Source organism: Eschscholzia californica, unplaced genomic scaffold, assembly GCF_041429995.1.
Source record: "Eschscholzia californica isolate CP2 unplaced genomic scaffold, dmEscCali1.0.p SCAF_1, whole genome shotgun sequence".
In the NCBI taxonomy this organism is placed as follows: domain Eukaryota; kingdom Viridiplantae; phylum Streptophyta; class Magnoliopsida; order Ranunculales; family Papaveraceae; genus Eschscholzia; species Eschscholzia californica.
The window spans coordinates 28,047,387-28,064,222 of NW_028238198.1; the positions used below are offsets into that span (position 1 = coordinate 28,047,387).

Sequence of the window (16,836 nt, forward strand, 5' to 3'; positions counted from 1 at the left end):
TCATGTATATTTTTCTAGAATAAAAATCAGCATACTTGATGAGCTGAAACTCTTTATTATACTTTATTCATCATCTACGGTAACCAGGGACGGATCCAGGATTTTCACCTAGGGGGTGCGGATCTATATACTTAAATAATTTTTTTTTTTTTTGCAAACAGACTAATTAACAAAATATTTATATTCATTAATTATATTAATACTTCAACGATTACAAATGCAATTGACATCAGAGAGTTCATATTTTGAAGTTTTCATAATCGACTCATTGCCAATTTCATCTCATTCCAAGTTCCCTCTCTCGTTCTCTCTCTCTGTATTGTTTCTATTTTAGGGTCATATGAATTAGGGATTCTTCCAATTCTAACAGATTTAGATAAAGGTTTTAACAGATTAGGCAAATACAGAGAGAGAGAGAGAGAGAGAGAGAGTTCAATTTGCTTTTTGGTTTCATCAATCTTCAAGCAATTTCGTAAATTTTCAAGCGATTTCATCGAAATCTTCAAGCAATTTCATTGATATTCAATCGATTTCGTCAATCTTCAAGCAATTCCATCGATTCTAAGCGATTTTAGCAAGCTTCAATTTAAGTTTTCCAAGATTTGTGTTTTCAATTTACCATCTAAAAGGTGGCAAAAAAATTGGACTATTTCACACCTTTTCTTCTCGTACGAACTCGATTTTTACATACAAATAGCCAATCAAACGAAAATTCATTTTTTTTACTAGATTTTCCCTCAAACTCGATTTTTACATATAAATGGCCAATCAAACGAAAATCCATTTTTTTATTAGATTGTCCTTCTAACGGACCCTTATAGGAATTTAGGATAAAGCCTTCACCATTGAACCAATTACTACTTTTTTTTTGATGAAGGAACCAATTACTACTTGATGACATCTATAAACACAATTGGATATATATAGGTTTAGACACATAAATGTGAAAAAAAAATATACTTTAAATGCTTGCTAAAAGATTTGAACCCACATCCTCACAATCCCCCCGCCAACTTAACCACACTTTAACCACTAAGCCAAGAATTTCTTTGTGTCACCTTATTGCATCAGAAATTAAATATACTTACATATATATTAAAAAAAAGTCTACTACTACTAAACTTCTTTTTCGGGAGGATCCACGGGGTGCGGCCGCACCCCCTCGCACCCCCATGGATCCGCCCCTGACGATAACTGGTACATTTAAAAGTTATATTTTCAGTTGTTGTGTTAGTTAGAAGTGTTCATCGTGTAATTTCAATGTTTATCTTGATATTTACTTTAACAATATTTGGTTTATGTGAATTTGGGTAAACATTTGGAAGTAAAAGAAAAATCTCAAAAATATATTTGCTTTATGTGAATTTGGCTAAACATATTTAGTTCATATGCATTTGGGTTACATTCATAGTTTGAGATGTTTCCATTGGTATTTACTCTAGCTAGGCACTAGGCATTCTCTATTGGTTGACAATGGCTTTTGAGTTTTACGACCACAAACTTAATGTAGTTATGAGCTAGGTCTACATGTATTTCACGTCATTTGAAAAGGAAAAACACTCGTTAGACTCAAAGAACTCAACATCTGAGTGTGGAAATAATTTCACATGAAAAAAAGATAATTTCTCAACTAGAAATATAATGTTTATTTCCTCTCAATTCGTTGTCAATTGGATTTGAGTGGATGACACAAACTTAACATTTTCATGTTCTTTGTATCTATCAAGTATTATAGAAGAATTTTGAATGTATGTATGAAACAAGAATATATCAAAAATAAATGGGTTTTTTGGGCTTACCCCCTCGTCAGTAATTGGTAATTGAGTTTACCCCCCTCAATAATGGGTAATTGAGCTTACCCCCTTGAACTTACTATTAGTGACAAAAACACAAAGGCTATGTTTGGCGTACGTGAAATAATTGCCACTACCAAGAATAACTATTTTTCAATATGATTCATATTAGGGATTCTACCTCATTTTATTGTTTGATTTGGTCAGGAATATGATTAGTAAAGATTGATTTTGTTTATATAGTATTTACTTTCTGATTTTATTATCACATACCAAACATATCCTTAGTAGTTTTGACAAAAAATCTAAATTCAAGGGGGTAAGCTCAATTACCAATTACTGAAGGGGGTAAACTCAATTACCTATTAATTTTGAGGGGGTAAGCTCAAAAAACCCAAAATAAATTCCCTAGATTGAAATTATACTTTTACTTCAACTATTCTTACCCTTCACTTACACCAATATATATATGTTTCCAAGTGACTGGCCATTAACATATTCTTTAAGCTTTAGGTGCATGGGACCTTAAAACATGGAGCCAAATTGGATGTGGATTCTCAAACCAAAAAGCATTCACGCTTCTAAAGCCAAAACACTATGCATGCACCCACCACATTATATTGGACTAGAAATGCTTAACCATTAAAAACCTAAAGAAACCCCTAAAAAGGTTGAGAGGACACCATCCACTCACTCATGTTTACTTCCAAACAATATCCCCACTATTATTTATGAAAATTGTATTCATTCCCTTTGATCATAAATAGTGGATCCTTATCTCCCAGTCCAGTTTGTAGATTATTCTCGAGATTCACATACGTAAAAAGATGAGTGTCTACTCTCATTTCTTTTTTTTCACTTTTATATGGAGCATGAAGATATATAGTATTCTTAACTTTAGGTTCTATGATATATATAGTACACGTGCAAAAGACATGCTCGTGAGTTGTGATGATGGAAGAAAACGATGGATTAGTATTTGAGGTTTGATTGAAGATGAGAAATGAAAAGAGAGAGAGGGTTCTAATTTCTTTATCCAAAGCGTGTATATAATTGGGTTTATTGGGGGGTTTTAATTATGAAGTTTCTTTTATATAGTCATGCCACCACAATTTTGGAGTAGTGATTGATGAAAATCATTTCAGGAGTAGTAGTTGCACGTTTTATTGTTTCCCTTTGATGGCAAGAAATAAAGAGTTAGGCCACATAGAAGTGAATTTGAAGGGAAGTTCTTCCTTCCATTCTTAATGTTTTTTTTAGCACTATCTTACTTTTTGTTTTCGTCTTAAGATGTGACAATCTTGTTCATTTGTTGTTGTTTTTTTTGGGAATTTGACTTGGAGGAATCCATTTGTCTGAGTCCTAATCAACTTTTATTTCAACAAGTTTTGTTTTGAAAAAAAATTGTCTTTAGTATTTCTTTTTGTCATTTTATGATAATTTTTCTCTGTAAAAATTATCTTTCCTTCATCTCTCCCATTTTCATTTTTATTTTGTTAAGTGAATTGATGTCTTAGAGAACTCAAAAGACACTGTGATCAAATTGGAAATATTTTTTGTTTTTAAAAGTAAAAAAGATTAATGTTGTATTTTTCAGTAAGGCAGAGCTAAAATCCGACTACAGGTTTAGATATACTCGAGTCAAATTACTGATTGTTATTTCTTTTTTTTCGGAAAATTTAGATGTTTGACTTGTCTACTTAATAATTTCCTATTAATTCCTAAACTCAATAAGAAAAAAAAAGAAAATACCACCTCACAAAAGGCACTCTTTTACCCACTGATGAGATAAATGCTAAAATAAATACAATCACGATGCCATGTCAAAGAGAAGTGAAAACAGATCGACCGAAATTAGACGTTATCTCGATCAGATTTTGTCCAAATAATCATGCGAAATTCGTCCATTTGTGTGAGATAGATTCTAAATAGATTTTAACATGTTTTCGGAATAAATCTAATATCTTTCATCAAAATGTGAAAAAAATGTACTCCGTAGTAGTTAATTAGAAGTTTTTACAACAAAAATAAAAAAGATTAGAAGTTTGAAAATAGAGCAAGTTTGACATTGGAAATATAATAAATGTGTTGCAGCATGCGTAGGAGGAAGAAGTAGCACGGGGGGATCAGTAATAGGTTTTGGGGGTCAAAGTAGATTTCATTGAAAACGGAGTTTTCATTTGACAGACACACGCATAAATTTGAAAATCTAGTACGGACCTAGTACGACGGATTAGACTCAATTTTTAAGATAGAAGAAGAAGCGTGTCTTCTTTTTCTTACTCCTCCTACGTAGTATCTTGTTCATATCAGCGATTTCTGCGGAGATAAAGCCGCCAAAGCGTGCTCTCATGGTCAACGGGCCTAAGACCAACATCAATACAACATTTTTTTTTTGTCCATTCAAGATCAAGAAGTGAAAATGGTTTTTGAGGAGAGAGAGACTCTGTGATGACGTCAGCCACATTGAAGTCTTCCCTCTCCTTTCTCCCTCACTGTAAACCCTAATCTGCACGTTAAGCATAAGCAGAAGCTCAATCGAGACAAGCAGTCATATTCATCTTGGTTTAAGGGTCATATTCATCTTAGATTAGGGGTCATAAAGTTCACTTGCCCAGTAATTAAAGCCATTAAATATACCAGTCGAACAGAGAAGGAAGACCTAGAGCCTCGGTTTGTCTCGGGAAGAAGCAGCGCAAGGATATCCAGGCACTTCTAGGTAAGATTCAACTTCCTATAACTTATTTACATCTGGCTTAAATTTTTTGAATTAATAACATGAGTAACTAAAGAGATTCAACCGGGTAAACTCTTCGAATCCCCCTTGCATGCGCCGAACCTGGATGATTGTTGGGGTCATCATCAGGCTAAGGGTATTAACACTCCACTTACAAGTGGTGAAGATCTCTAGAAGATCTTCCCTTTCTCTAGACTAGTGTAACACTTAGGAGAACACGTGGTCTGAGGATAGCGAGAGATGTCAAAGTGGAGAAGAAAGAAGAGACCCATCATATTCTTTAAAGTTCTCTTCTGTCTTCTACTCAACTGCATGTCCTATTTAGTACAAAGACATACATTCTTCACCTTCGTCTTCTTCCTCCTGTCCACCCCCTTCATGTCGACTCACCCTGCTGATTTGAACCTCGAAGATTTAACTAGGAAAATGGCTGTTCAACTTAGTCTTTCAGAAGGAGGAAACCTAACTATCTGCTATCCTAAACCTTCTGAAAATAAGGATCTTATGGAGATTTCCTCTGGTTTTCTAGCACGCTTATGTTGTAGGTATGATTATGGAATAGGGTTAATTAGAAAACACCTTTCAGGCCAATCCAGGTTCTTTAGGGAATGTAGAATAACCCCCTCTGCTACTGGTCCAAACCATTTCCTCATCAAGCCAAGAAACCTCATTGTGTTGAACGAGATCCATCAAGGTAGACCATGGATTATTAGAGGGTATTTGGTAGTGATGCAGGAGGTGGAATTTCCTCTTAAAGAGATCATCCCCGCACTCATGCTAGAGCCCATGTGGTGTAGTTTCTCGGGATTGCCCTCCTCTATCCAAAATAGGCAAGACCTGGAACTCATCTTCTCTTGCATGGGGTACATCATTCAGATTCAGCCGAGAAACTTTAGTTCAAGTTCCAACTCCACTATCAGAATTCAATTCATGTATGACGTGAGGACTCCTCTCCTAGCAACTCTCAACTCCATCTTCACAGACAGAGGTAAGCCAGTGAATTTTAGCTATTACAAATTTCCTAAAGCCATTTGTCACAAATGTCGTATAGTGGAGCATCCTATAACTCCCTGTGTGTTACCTCAACCTCAAGCTTTTGGTAATTTCAGTAAGACTCAACCCTCTGTTTCCCTCTCCAATGAAACATGGGCCCTCTCAGTGGTCACGTCTTCTGTTACTAATGATATGCTGATTAATCCCTTACCTCCTCATGAAATATTTCAAGGAAGAGGTAAGAGGAAAGACTTAGACATGATCATGGAGGTTAAAATCGAAGAGGATGTCAGGAGGAAGTCTAATCTTAGGAAAGCTTTGGAGTTTGAGAAGATGAATGATGTTTATTTGAAGGAGAATCACGTGGGGTGGTATTCGGGTCAGTCTTCATCATCCTCTATCCACTCTTCTTCCATTCCTCCCAGCTGGTTTTCTCCTTCAATGGAGTCCATTGATAGCACAGAAGAAAGACGCAGACATCTCTTTGCTGATACTCTCATGGCTACTCCTGGTTCTACTAATGAGAACAGAGAGGAGGGGGATAAAGATTAGTTTACTCGGTTGAAGATTAATCCTTGGTGTTTTTGTATTAGCTTGATCAGTTTTAGTTTTAGTTTCTGTTTTGCTATGTTTAATGTCGTGTTATTATAATTTGAACTTTGTTTCTTGCATCTAGTATAAGATAGATGCACTGTTTTGGATATAGACTCTTTGGTTTGCTCAGTTGATTAGAGTAGTTTGATTATACTTGGTATTACTTTAACTTGTTTTGTTACATTAGTTGTAGCCATATCTTTAACTCTTTTCTGTTATTCTTGGGATACCTAGATTACTTACACCGTAATTAAACTTACTTCTGTTTATGTATACATACTTATATTACTTCTGGTTCTTATTAGACTAGTATAGAAATTATATAGTTTTTTAGTCTTGGTAGTTCATTTGGCTAGTTATTAGATTGAACTTAGGCTTCATATCTGATCTGGGTTTTGTCTCAGACCTTATTATTAGGGTTCGGTTAAGAGGGAAGGGAGGATCTCTTTTAGATCGGTAGTTTCTTGCATTCGGGCCAAAGAGGGCCTAGGGAGGGGTAGCCGTTAGTATTCTTTTACATCCTGGGCCATTATGCAAAGCCCACCAACCCAATGCCCTACCATACTTAGTTGGAATGTAAGGGGTTTAGCCCAACTACTCACTAAAAAGCACCTCTTGAACCTCATCAATAAAAACAATCCGGATATTAATTTTCCTAGCGGAAACTAAAAATAGATCCAATATTATTAATAAACACCTTAGGATCCATAAATATTATAGTAGTCACTTTATCGAGCCTAGTAATAAAGCTGGAGGACTGGCTTTGTTCTGGAAACATGATTTAAAGATCACTATCTTATACTCGGATCAGAATATGATACATGCCAGTTTCACCGATACGACTAATAATTTAAAAACGTTCGTTACGGGATTTTACGGCTGCCCGTACCATAAAAATAAACTGAAACCGTGGAAAACCCTCAGCAAACTCCAGGTTGATAGGAATATGCCTTGGATGGTCATAGGAGATTTTAACAGTGTATTAGATAAAGCTGAGAAAATAGGTGGCTCCCCAGCCACAGCCTCCCACTTATCTAGTATCCTATCCATTATTAGTCAGCTAGAACTTACAGACATGGGATATAAGGGGAACCCATACACCTGGAGTAATAAACAATTTGGTGACAAATTGATTCAAGAAAGACTGGATAGAGCTCTCTCGAACTTTCACTGGCTCCAGACTTACTCCTTAGCTAGTATTACTCATCTAGAGTCAGTGGGTTCGGATTACCTGCCCATTATTTTAGCTGATAATAATAATAGATTCAATAAGACCAAGCCTTTCAAATTCATGCGAACTTGGATGAATCACCCAGAATGCCATGATTTCATAGCCAAGAAATGGAGTGTTAATCATGATATACAAGGGAAGCTCAAAAAGTTAAGTAAGCACTTAACTATTTGGAATAAAACAGTCTTCGGTAACATAGAAAGTAATATTAAAAGCATGACAGATAGAATAAACAATTGTAGTAACAAAGAGGAACTAGCTAGGTTGAACGAGCAACTCGAACAATTGTTCCTCCACCAAGAAAATATCTGGAAAGAAAAATCCAGAAATAACTTTGTTACGGTGGGTGATAAGAATACTAAATTTTTTCATTCCCAAGCCATTCAGCGTAATAGACAAAATAGAATTAGGGCGATAAAAGATCGAAATGGTGAATGGCAGGAGAATACTGAACAGATTCAAGAGATATTTACTGCTCATCTTTCAGAGATCAATATATCTGATAATACTACTACTGATCCTAACATTCTCAATCTTTTTCACCCTAGTATTTCAAGCTTTCAAAACAACAAACTTACAGCCATTCCAGACGAACATGAGATTAATAATGCGATCAAGGGTCTAAAGAGAGAAGCGGCTCCTGGGCCCGACGGCTACCCGCCTTTCTTCTTTCAATCTAACTGGGACACGGTCAGCCCTGATATTCATGATCTGGTCCACACTTTCTTTCTGTCTGCCTCGCTGCCGGTTGAAGCCAACCATACCCACATCTGTCTTATCCCAAAAATCGCTACGCCTCAAACCCCGGCGGATTTTAGGCCCATTAGTCTCCTGAATACCACCTACAAGATCATAACTAGAATTCTTGCGGATCAGTTTAAAGATACTCTTAATGACATTATTACTCCGGTCCAGGCGGCGTATCTTCCGGGTAGGCAAATTTCTGACAATATTATACTAGGACAGGAAATTATACATTCCATGAAAAAGATGAAAGGAACAGCGGGATACTTTGGGCTAAAGCTTGATATGTCCAAGGCTTTTGATAGACTTGAATGGAACTTCTTAACAGAAATTATGAGGAAATTAGGATATTCTGATCATTGGATTAGGTTGATTACCACTTGCATCTCTACCTCCTCAATGGCGGTACTTATTAATGGTCATCCCGGACGAACCTTTTACCCAACCAGAGGTATTCGTCAAGGTGATCCCCTGTCCCCCTTCCTCTTTATCTTAGCTATGGAGGGGCTGAGTAGACTACTAGTTTCTAATCAGGAACAAGGGACTTTTAAGGGTTTCCCTACCAACAATATGGCACTGACCATTTCTCACCTCCTATTTGCTGATGATTGTATAATCTTCGGTCAGAACTCTTTAGATAACATCTATATTCTCATGAGTATCCTTAAGACTTTTTGCGAGTCTTCAGGTCAAATGATAAATTATAAGAAGTCTAACATTTTCTTCTCTAAAAACTCCCATCCGAAGTTCAAGCGTATGATAATGCGCTCTCTGAAGGTCAAATACGCGTCTCCTTCGGATAAATATCTGGGGGCGCATTTGTTTATCGGAGCTAATAAGAGGATTGCTTTCCAGGATCTCCTTCAGCAAATTAAGAATAAACTCGAGAAATGGAATTTCTCATTCCTATCTCAAGCTGGGCGCACTATTGTTATTTCAACAATAGCAGCCGCCGTACCCCGATACCAAATGCAATGCTTTGCCATTCCTAAAGGCATTAGCAAAAGCATTATGGCTATTCAGAAGTCGTTTTGGTGGGGTAAGTCTAGAGGTATATGTACGAAATCTTGGTCGTCCATATGCCTCCCCAAAGCCTTGGGAGGCTTGGGCATACATCGTACAGAGCTAGATAACACTGCTATGCTTAGTAAACTAGCCTGGAGACTTAAGACGGAGCCTAATGCTTTGTGGGTTAGGTTTCTGAAAGACAAATACTACCCTTTCACGGAGTCACCGGGACCTGTTAAAGTTCATCACTCTTGGCTTTGGAAAACTATAAATAAACATATATTTCAGATTGATGAGCTAACGACTTGGGAAGTCCATGATGGTTCCCAAATTAATATATGGACTGATAACTGGATCCCAGGTAATAATCCTATGCATAATACTTCTAGCAATACACAAATCATAAAAGTGGCACAGTTAATTAATAATAACATCTGGGATGACATGATGCTCAATAATACCTTTGATCAACACACACATAATCTTATAAAAGCCATTCCGATCTGCCCGGATGGAGCAGATCAGAGGATATGGAGTCTTACTAAATCGGGTAAATTCACTGTTAAATCTATGTATAACTACCTCTGCACGAGTATAAATTCGCCCACTAATTGTATTCCCAATTGGAAGTTCATTTGGAACATTCCTAATGTACCTAGAATTCAAATCTTTATTTGGAAGATTTGTACTAAGGCACTACCAGTGAGGGAGAGAATTGGAAAATATATCAATAACAATCTTATTTGTCCTAATTGTGAAGCGATTGAATCTATTGAACATGCACTGCTACACTGTCCACTGGCTAAAAACATCTGGTTCCATTTTAACATTATATCGGAGAAAATAGAAAACTTGACAGAATGGATTTTTTCTTGGGAACACACCCCTCAATTAAACGATGCATCTTATCAGAATCTTCTATCTACGATTTTGTGGATTATATGGAAAACTAGATGTGATCATTGCTTTCAACACGAAATTACTGAACTATCACAAATCATCAAAATGATCTACAAATTCCCTAAACATTCACTACCACAAAATAAAAACATCAAACCCATGAACACTAAATGGAATCCCCCAGAAACTTCGTGGCTGAAAATAAATGTAGACGCATCTTTTATTAACGTGAATGAAATGACAGGTATTAGTTTAATTATACATGATGCTGGAGCTAATTTCGTAGAAGCACATACTTCAACAACCAGGAGCAGGAATAGTGAAGAAGGGGAGGCAATTGCTATCCTTAACGGCCTTATATGGGCGGATGACCATAAATACAAAGATATCATCTTAGAAAGTGATAATATAAATATCATTAAACATATCCAGAATCCCAAGCATGAAATTCAGTGGCAATCACGAGTACACATCAAGAAAATCCAGGAAATCAAAAATAAATTCAATAGAGTGAATTTCAACTATATTAATCGGAAATTTAACATGCCAGCAGATAGACTTGCGAAACGTGCGAGGAAGAAGAATAAATCTGAATCTTGGAGTAGAATCCCCTTCTTTTTAATTCCTTTGTACTGTAATAACACTTTGGTCTTTTAATTTAATATAATCCACTTAACAAAAAAAAAGATCAAGAAGTGATGGGCCTAGGGCGAAATGGCAGGCGTGTGGGTCACACTGTTACAACATTGGATTCATAGGAATTATAAAGTTTTTTTTTTTTTTTTTCGTCACTAGATATATTTTTTTTTAAATATTTTTTAGATGAAGATTAAGTAGGTGTTTTAGCGTGTTTTGATTATGATTTCTCACTATCTAGAAAATCGCAATTTAAAAAATTATGGTTTTAACTTTCTAGCTTTTCTGGTTTCGGTTTATAATATAAGGATCTAGAACCGGAATATATAAAAAAAAAAAAAAAAGAATTATTTGTGCGGTATAATTTACTTATTAGTTCTTTTTGAATATTGACTTAACTTTATTACTAATTAGGCAAACTAACCTTAACTCAAAATTTACAACGAAACTTGTATTATGATAAAACGAGTATGAAAAGGAAGACTCGTAACCAACAAAAACAGTTCTAGTTCGGTTATGACAAAAGGAGTACCCATTGCCAACCCTAGGACGAGGGGATAAACTTTTGTTTAGTAGAGCTCAAAGAAGGAGCCTTTAGAAAAAGAGCTTAAAGAAGGAGCCTTTAGAGTAATGGTGCCCCCTTTGGAACTTCCTAAGTTAATCAAGGCCCAATAAGGTAGCCGAACCCCTGAACGTAACAATTTGGTTACAGTAACAGAATAGATATAGGCGCTCCCCCACATCTTCCAATTTTATACACTTGCAAGTTGCACAATGTGAGTCCACTTTGTTTTTTTTTTTTCAATGAAAGAGCCCACTTTGTTGAAACTGAATTTTCTTGCAAAAAAATTATTATTTCCATGATTTTGATTGTTTAATATTTAGTTAGAATCCCCAATAGTCAATTGTATGTACTAGACAAGCCCGACATAGTCATGGACGACAAACTCTCACCCTTTCGCTAACAGTGTACATGATTTTTTTTTTCTTCAATTAATTCTAGTTTTCCCCGCAAAGACGAGCATTTTCACTTATTATTTTACCGATGGTAATACCACATGTAAGATATGAATCGAGCAACAAAGTTGTATTTGTGGTCTTACTCCTTAATTGGAGCTGCAATTTTGGTTTCCCCAAGAAATGCATAAATTATTAGTATGTTATAAAAATTACTCATTTTGTTCTATATACTAAGAGAAGAAAATCAAATGAAACTTTCAATATAGTATATTATAATGCATTGTCAATAAATAAATTTTATATTGACTATGTACTAGAGTCAAACATGCTAAGAAGACTTGTTTATAATTTACTTATGCATTTGAATAATCCAAATGATAGTTGGATTCTTGAAGACAAAAGAAAGAGTAAACCAACTCCATTAAAGAAACATCAAAACAAGGGAGTAAGTAGGATTAGCTTGAAAACCTATGGGATTCTTTTTTTTGGCACCAAAGCCAACACCCTCCATTATTTGAGGGTGGTTCCCCAATTATTGTCAAAATTCACCATCTATGGTTAACCTTAACCCCACATACCACATTCTTTTTCGTCCCCTTTTGAGGTGGGTGAGTCAAAACAACCCATTTCTAGTCCTTAAGTCAACTAGGTCAAACCCATTCGGCTGAAGTAAGCGTAGCCATGTAAGTCGTGATCAGGTTCAAGGTTGTGACGAGCAGCTTATCAGATCCAAACAAACAAAAGACTAAGATTGATTAACAAAATTGCACGCACAAGATTTTGGATAGAGTAATGTTGCTCGAAGAGGCAGCCAAAGCCTACTCCAGACTTACACGAAATCAACGATCTCCAACTTTGAGTTAACTTTCTTTTTCTCTTACTGGTAATGGGAGAACTTAAATCCTTGAACAGGTTGGAACACAAAGTGGGAGTTGTTAAGATGAAGAATCAAAAACCTAAAAAATAATGCAAAGAAAAAAAAGAAGTTCCAAAATAAGCAAGTAAAAGAAATATTTCTCTCTCTTGATTCTCTTTCAACTCCAGCAAATAACAGAATTTCCTCTTCAATCCTTGACTAACCAACCAACCAACCCCAACTTCTCTCTCTCTATTAATCTTACTTTCTCTCAATACCCAACTACTCTACTTCAAACTTTCATTATAAATCTTCCATACCCATATAGGAAAAAACTCAAAAAACTTGATTTCAACTCCATTACTCAAATACCCAAACCTTGAAAACCTAAAATCAGATTTTAATCTTAGTTGATAACCTAAAAATTTCATCTTTTCATGGCTACATTATTCACACCATTACTATTTCTCTCACTACTTTTCTCACTAGTTTTCTCATGTTGTGCTCAAACTTGTTCAAATTATGCTTTTACTAGTAACAAAATCTTCAATTCTTGTAATGATTTACCAGTTTTGAATTCATTTCTTCACTGGAATTATAATTCATCATCAAGAACAGTTGATATAGCTTTTAGACATACAAATGTATCTTCATCAAGATGGGTTTCTTGGGCAATTAATCCTACATCAAAAGGAATGATTGGATCACAAGCTTTAATTGCTTTTCAAGATTCTAATGGAACAATGAGAGCTTATACTTCTTCTATAACTAATTATACTACTCAATTACAACAAGGAAATCTGTCTTTTTTAGTTCCAACAATTTCAGCTGAATTTGTTAACAATGAAATCACCATTTTTGCTAGTTTGGAGCTTCCAAACAACACTAGTAGTATTGTAACTCATTTATGGCAAGAAGGTCCTGTTAATGGTGATTTTCCAAATGGTCATTTAACTAGTGGAGATAATGTTATGTCTATTGGGACTTTGGATTTTCTTTCAACAGGAGGAGTCACAGGACAAACTGCAGTAAGCAATGTAGGGAACTCGAGGCTTCGACGTAGGAATGTAAGTACTATCCAAGTTTATTGTCTCTGAAATCTGACTCCAGGTCCGACTTGACCACACGCAAATTTCACAAAGGATTACTGGTTTTTTGTTCTAAGCTTTTGAACCATAATCTTGGTTAGTCTAAATGACTATTTCAGACTGGCTTTAGGTCATTTAAATCAGCATAAATACCTTTGAATTAAGGTTGACATGATGATGTCGGAAGTGTCTTTTTAGATATCCGAGAAGTCAATTTTCCGACATCATCAAAACCCATATGTGATAGCTTTAACACCCACACATGTTCTACGTCACCAGGAATAAATGCGCGTTAGGTTAAAAAAAACGCCACACTGAAAGTGTGCGCACAATAATCCCACATGAAAAAAGAGTGACTGTCTAGATTCTCTTCACTCATTATAAATTAGTTTTCAGTTGGACGACCCAAACCTAACAACCAGAAAGAAACTAATCTCTAATACTAAAATTTTCAGGTGCACGGGGTGTTAAATGCACTAAGTTGGGGAACTCTTATACCGCTTGGAGCCATTTTAGCAAGGTATTTGAAGTTGGTTAACTCAGCAGGCTCTGCTTGGTTTTACCTTCACATGGGTATCCAACATTCTGCTTATATTGTCGGGGTCGTCGGATGGGCTACTGGTTTGAAACTCGGTTCTGAGTCTGTTGGCATTCAATATACTGCACATAGATACATCGGCATTGTTTTATTTTGTCTAGGCACACTGCAGGTAATTTTCATCGACTTGCGTTTCTCATCTTTACGTGCCTTGTCTAGATTTACATATTAAATTATATAAATGTGCAGGTGTTTGCTCTATTATTGAGGCCAAGTCCAGACCATAAGTACAGATTTTACTGGAAGCTTTACCATCAATTGACTGGTTACACAGTTATCATCCTTAGTGTTATCAATGTCTTTAAAGGTCTTGAAATTCTAGATCCTGAAAAGAAATGGAAACAAATCTACATCCTTATTATTTCAACGATCGGTATTGTAGCTGTATTACTTGAACTCCTTACATGGATCAGAATACTGAAAACAAAGAAGAATAAGAAGGATGAACGAAAATTGAACCAGAGGGATGGAGCTAATGATGAATATGGGTTTAAACCACAACTAGTATAGTTCTTTTAAGAGGGTTTTGATCTAAAAGTGCGACATATGTTGTGATTTTGTTTCGAGTGATGTTTATTATTGTTGTTTTCGTAGTAGAAGTGGTACATGCTTTTCATCCACTCTGATCACAACTTTGATGTTTTTTTTTTATTTTTTTCTGACGCCTCTTTTTCCAACGACCCTTTCGCGGGACCAAATCTACATGTTAAGAGAGTGCCCGGGTGAGTGAACATTTTAGGTAAGTCAAACTAACCACCTGCACGCTAACAACATCCGGTGCCTATGGCAGCGCAGACACTCGATCATTTTGATGTTTGTTTACATCATTCGTCAAGAGGTAACCATCAATGTTGTTCGCAGGGGCGTGTTTGAGGGGGTGCGACCGGTGCCGTCGCACCGGGCCCCCCTCAAACCACATAATTTTCTTATAGAGATAGGGGCCCCTAAATTCCGATTAGTTATATTAATTTAGCAGTACACAATGAAACAAGATGGTGATGTAGCTGAATTGGTAAACCTCTTGAGTGTTAACAAAGAGGTCTCAAGTTCAATCCACCCAACAGTCACTTTTTTGTTTATTTTATGAACTCGTTATTATCTCCAACTGTTTCTAACAACAACTATTTTCTTCACAAAAAAATAACAACTATTAGTTATGGTATTTTTTTTTTGAACCCATATAACATTAAATAACATAAAAGTTACAAAGTCAGGACCAAAACAGAAGGAAAATTACAATACAGGATGCTAACTTGTAACGTCATCTATCATCTGGGGGTTATAAAGCAAACTATCAATTTTGGGAGGGTAAAACCGAGATAGCCAGGTCGTGCGCGTCCTTATTGTACATACGTGGACAGTATGCAAGGGCCAGCTGTCTCCCGTTAACTTGCTCCCGAAGACCGTCTATCAACGCCGTTAATCTCCACGGAGGAACAGCATCAACGGACTGGATTAAATCAATGAGCACCTTCGCATCTCCCTCGACTATATAAGAGGAGAATGAAAGCTCATCTGCTAGGGTTAGGGCTTCTTGGAGAGCGGCGATTTCGCTATTAATCGGAGAGATAGGGTCCAATCACCGTTTTCTTATACCTACTATTTCTCCATTCGAATTTCTTGCTATTGCAGCACAAGATGCCTCATTATCCTTGAAAGATCCATCGAAGTTGATCTTGATAACTCCTTCTTCCGGAGGACTCCAGTTCATCTGAAAATTTTGGTTAGTAGACGATTGAATATGAGGAATAGTGATATACCTGAGTGTATCTTTCGTCTTCCACCAACATCGAGCAAGATCAGGAACCTTGTTCTGGAAATGAAGATCGTTTCTAGATTTCCACCACTCCCAGTACAGATAAGTTACTTGGTACCATTTCTCATCCGTTATACTTTTATTTTTGAGAATAGTGGCTAGGGTTTTAATTGGATCCTCCTTAATATATTGCTGCTCGTCTAACTTAGCTATATGAACCAAATCTTGAAACACTCGACAACTTCCAAACAGGTGTTTAGTCGTTTCTGGTTCACCCATGGAGCAGATCTGACAATCTTGATCAATGTAAGGGACTCTATCTCCTATATGTTTGAGAAGGGGTAAGCCTTCATGCACTTATTTCCATATGAAATTCTGAATTTTAGGTAACATCTAGTTTTTCTTCCAAAATAATTTCCATGGAAATTCATGAGCTTGATCTGTCAGAACAGGACTTTGTTTGATTTCTTGATAAAATGACTTAGTGGAGAAATTACCATGTTCTGTAGGACACCATATTAGTACGTCCGATGACCTATTATGATAAATAGGGATATTTACAATAGCCTCTGCATCTTCATGATTAAAGTAGGTATAGATGAGTTGATGATTCCAGTTACCTATTTCCTGTACGAGTAAATCACTTACCTTCTCATAATGTTCAGGTAGTGTGTTAGAATATGTAAGGAAATGATTCGTATAATTGGGTATCCATGGATCTGTTCTAATATCAATCATAGAACCATTACTAATTTGCCAGAGAATATTCTCCTTCATGATTGGTTTAATTTTATTGATTGCTATCCAAATGTGAGAGTTTCCATTGGTATGATTATAATTCCAAAAATTAGAATCTTTGAGATATTTAGCTTTCAATAACTTAACCCACATATTATCTGGCTTAGTAAGAAAATTCCAAACGAGTTTAGCTATTAGAGACAT

The 16,836-nt window shown here is 36.1% G+C and overlaps 3 protein-coding genes across 3 annotated transcripts; 2 read left to right on the forward strand and 1 right to left on the reverse strand.

The window, feature by feature from the left end:
• Positions 1 to 6,931: 6,931 nt before the first annotated feature.
• Positions 6,932 to 10,657, forward strand: LOC147565745 (uncharacterized). The gene is made up of 2 exons (XM_086652485.1): positions 6,932 to 8,555; positions 9,087 to 10,657. Exons 1-2 carry the CDS (start codon positions 6,932 to 6,934, stop codon positions 10,655 to 10,657), a joined length of 3,195 nt encoding a protein of 1,064 aa, XP_086508611.1.
• Positions 10,658 to 12,677: 2,020 nt separating this feature from the next.
• LOC147565746 (cytochrome b561 and DOMON domain-containing protein At5g47530-like) lies at positions 12,678 to 14,758 on the forward strand. Its single transcript, XM_086667997.1, has 3 exons — positions 12,678 to 13,519; positions 13,996 to 14,250; positions 14,328 to 14,758. Exons 1-3 carry the CDS (start codon positions 12,890 to 12,892, stop codon positions 14,646 to 14,648), a joined length of 1,206 nt encoding a protein of 401 aa, XP_086524123.1. The 5' UTR covers positions 12,678 to 12,889; the 3' UTR covers positions 14,649 to 14,758.
• A 959-nt stretch (positions 14,759 to 15,717) lies between these two features.
• LOC147565747 (uncharacterized) lies at positions 15,718 to 16,836 on the reverse strand. Its single transcript, XM_086652497.1, has 2 exons — positions 16,392 to 16,836; positions 15,718 to 16,217 (listed from the first exon to the last, which is right to left on the reverse strand). The coding sequence occupies exons 1-2, from the start codon at positions 16,834 to 16,836 to the stop codon at positions 15,718 to 15,720; spliced, it is 945 nt and encodes a 314-aa protein (XP_086508623.1).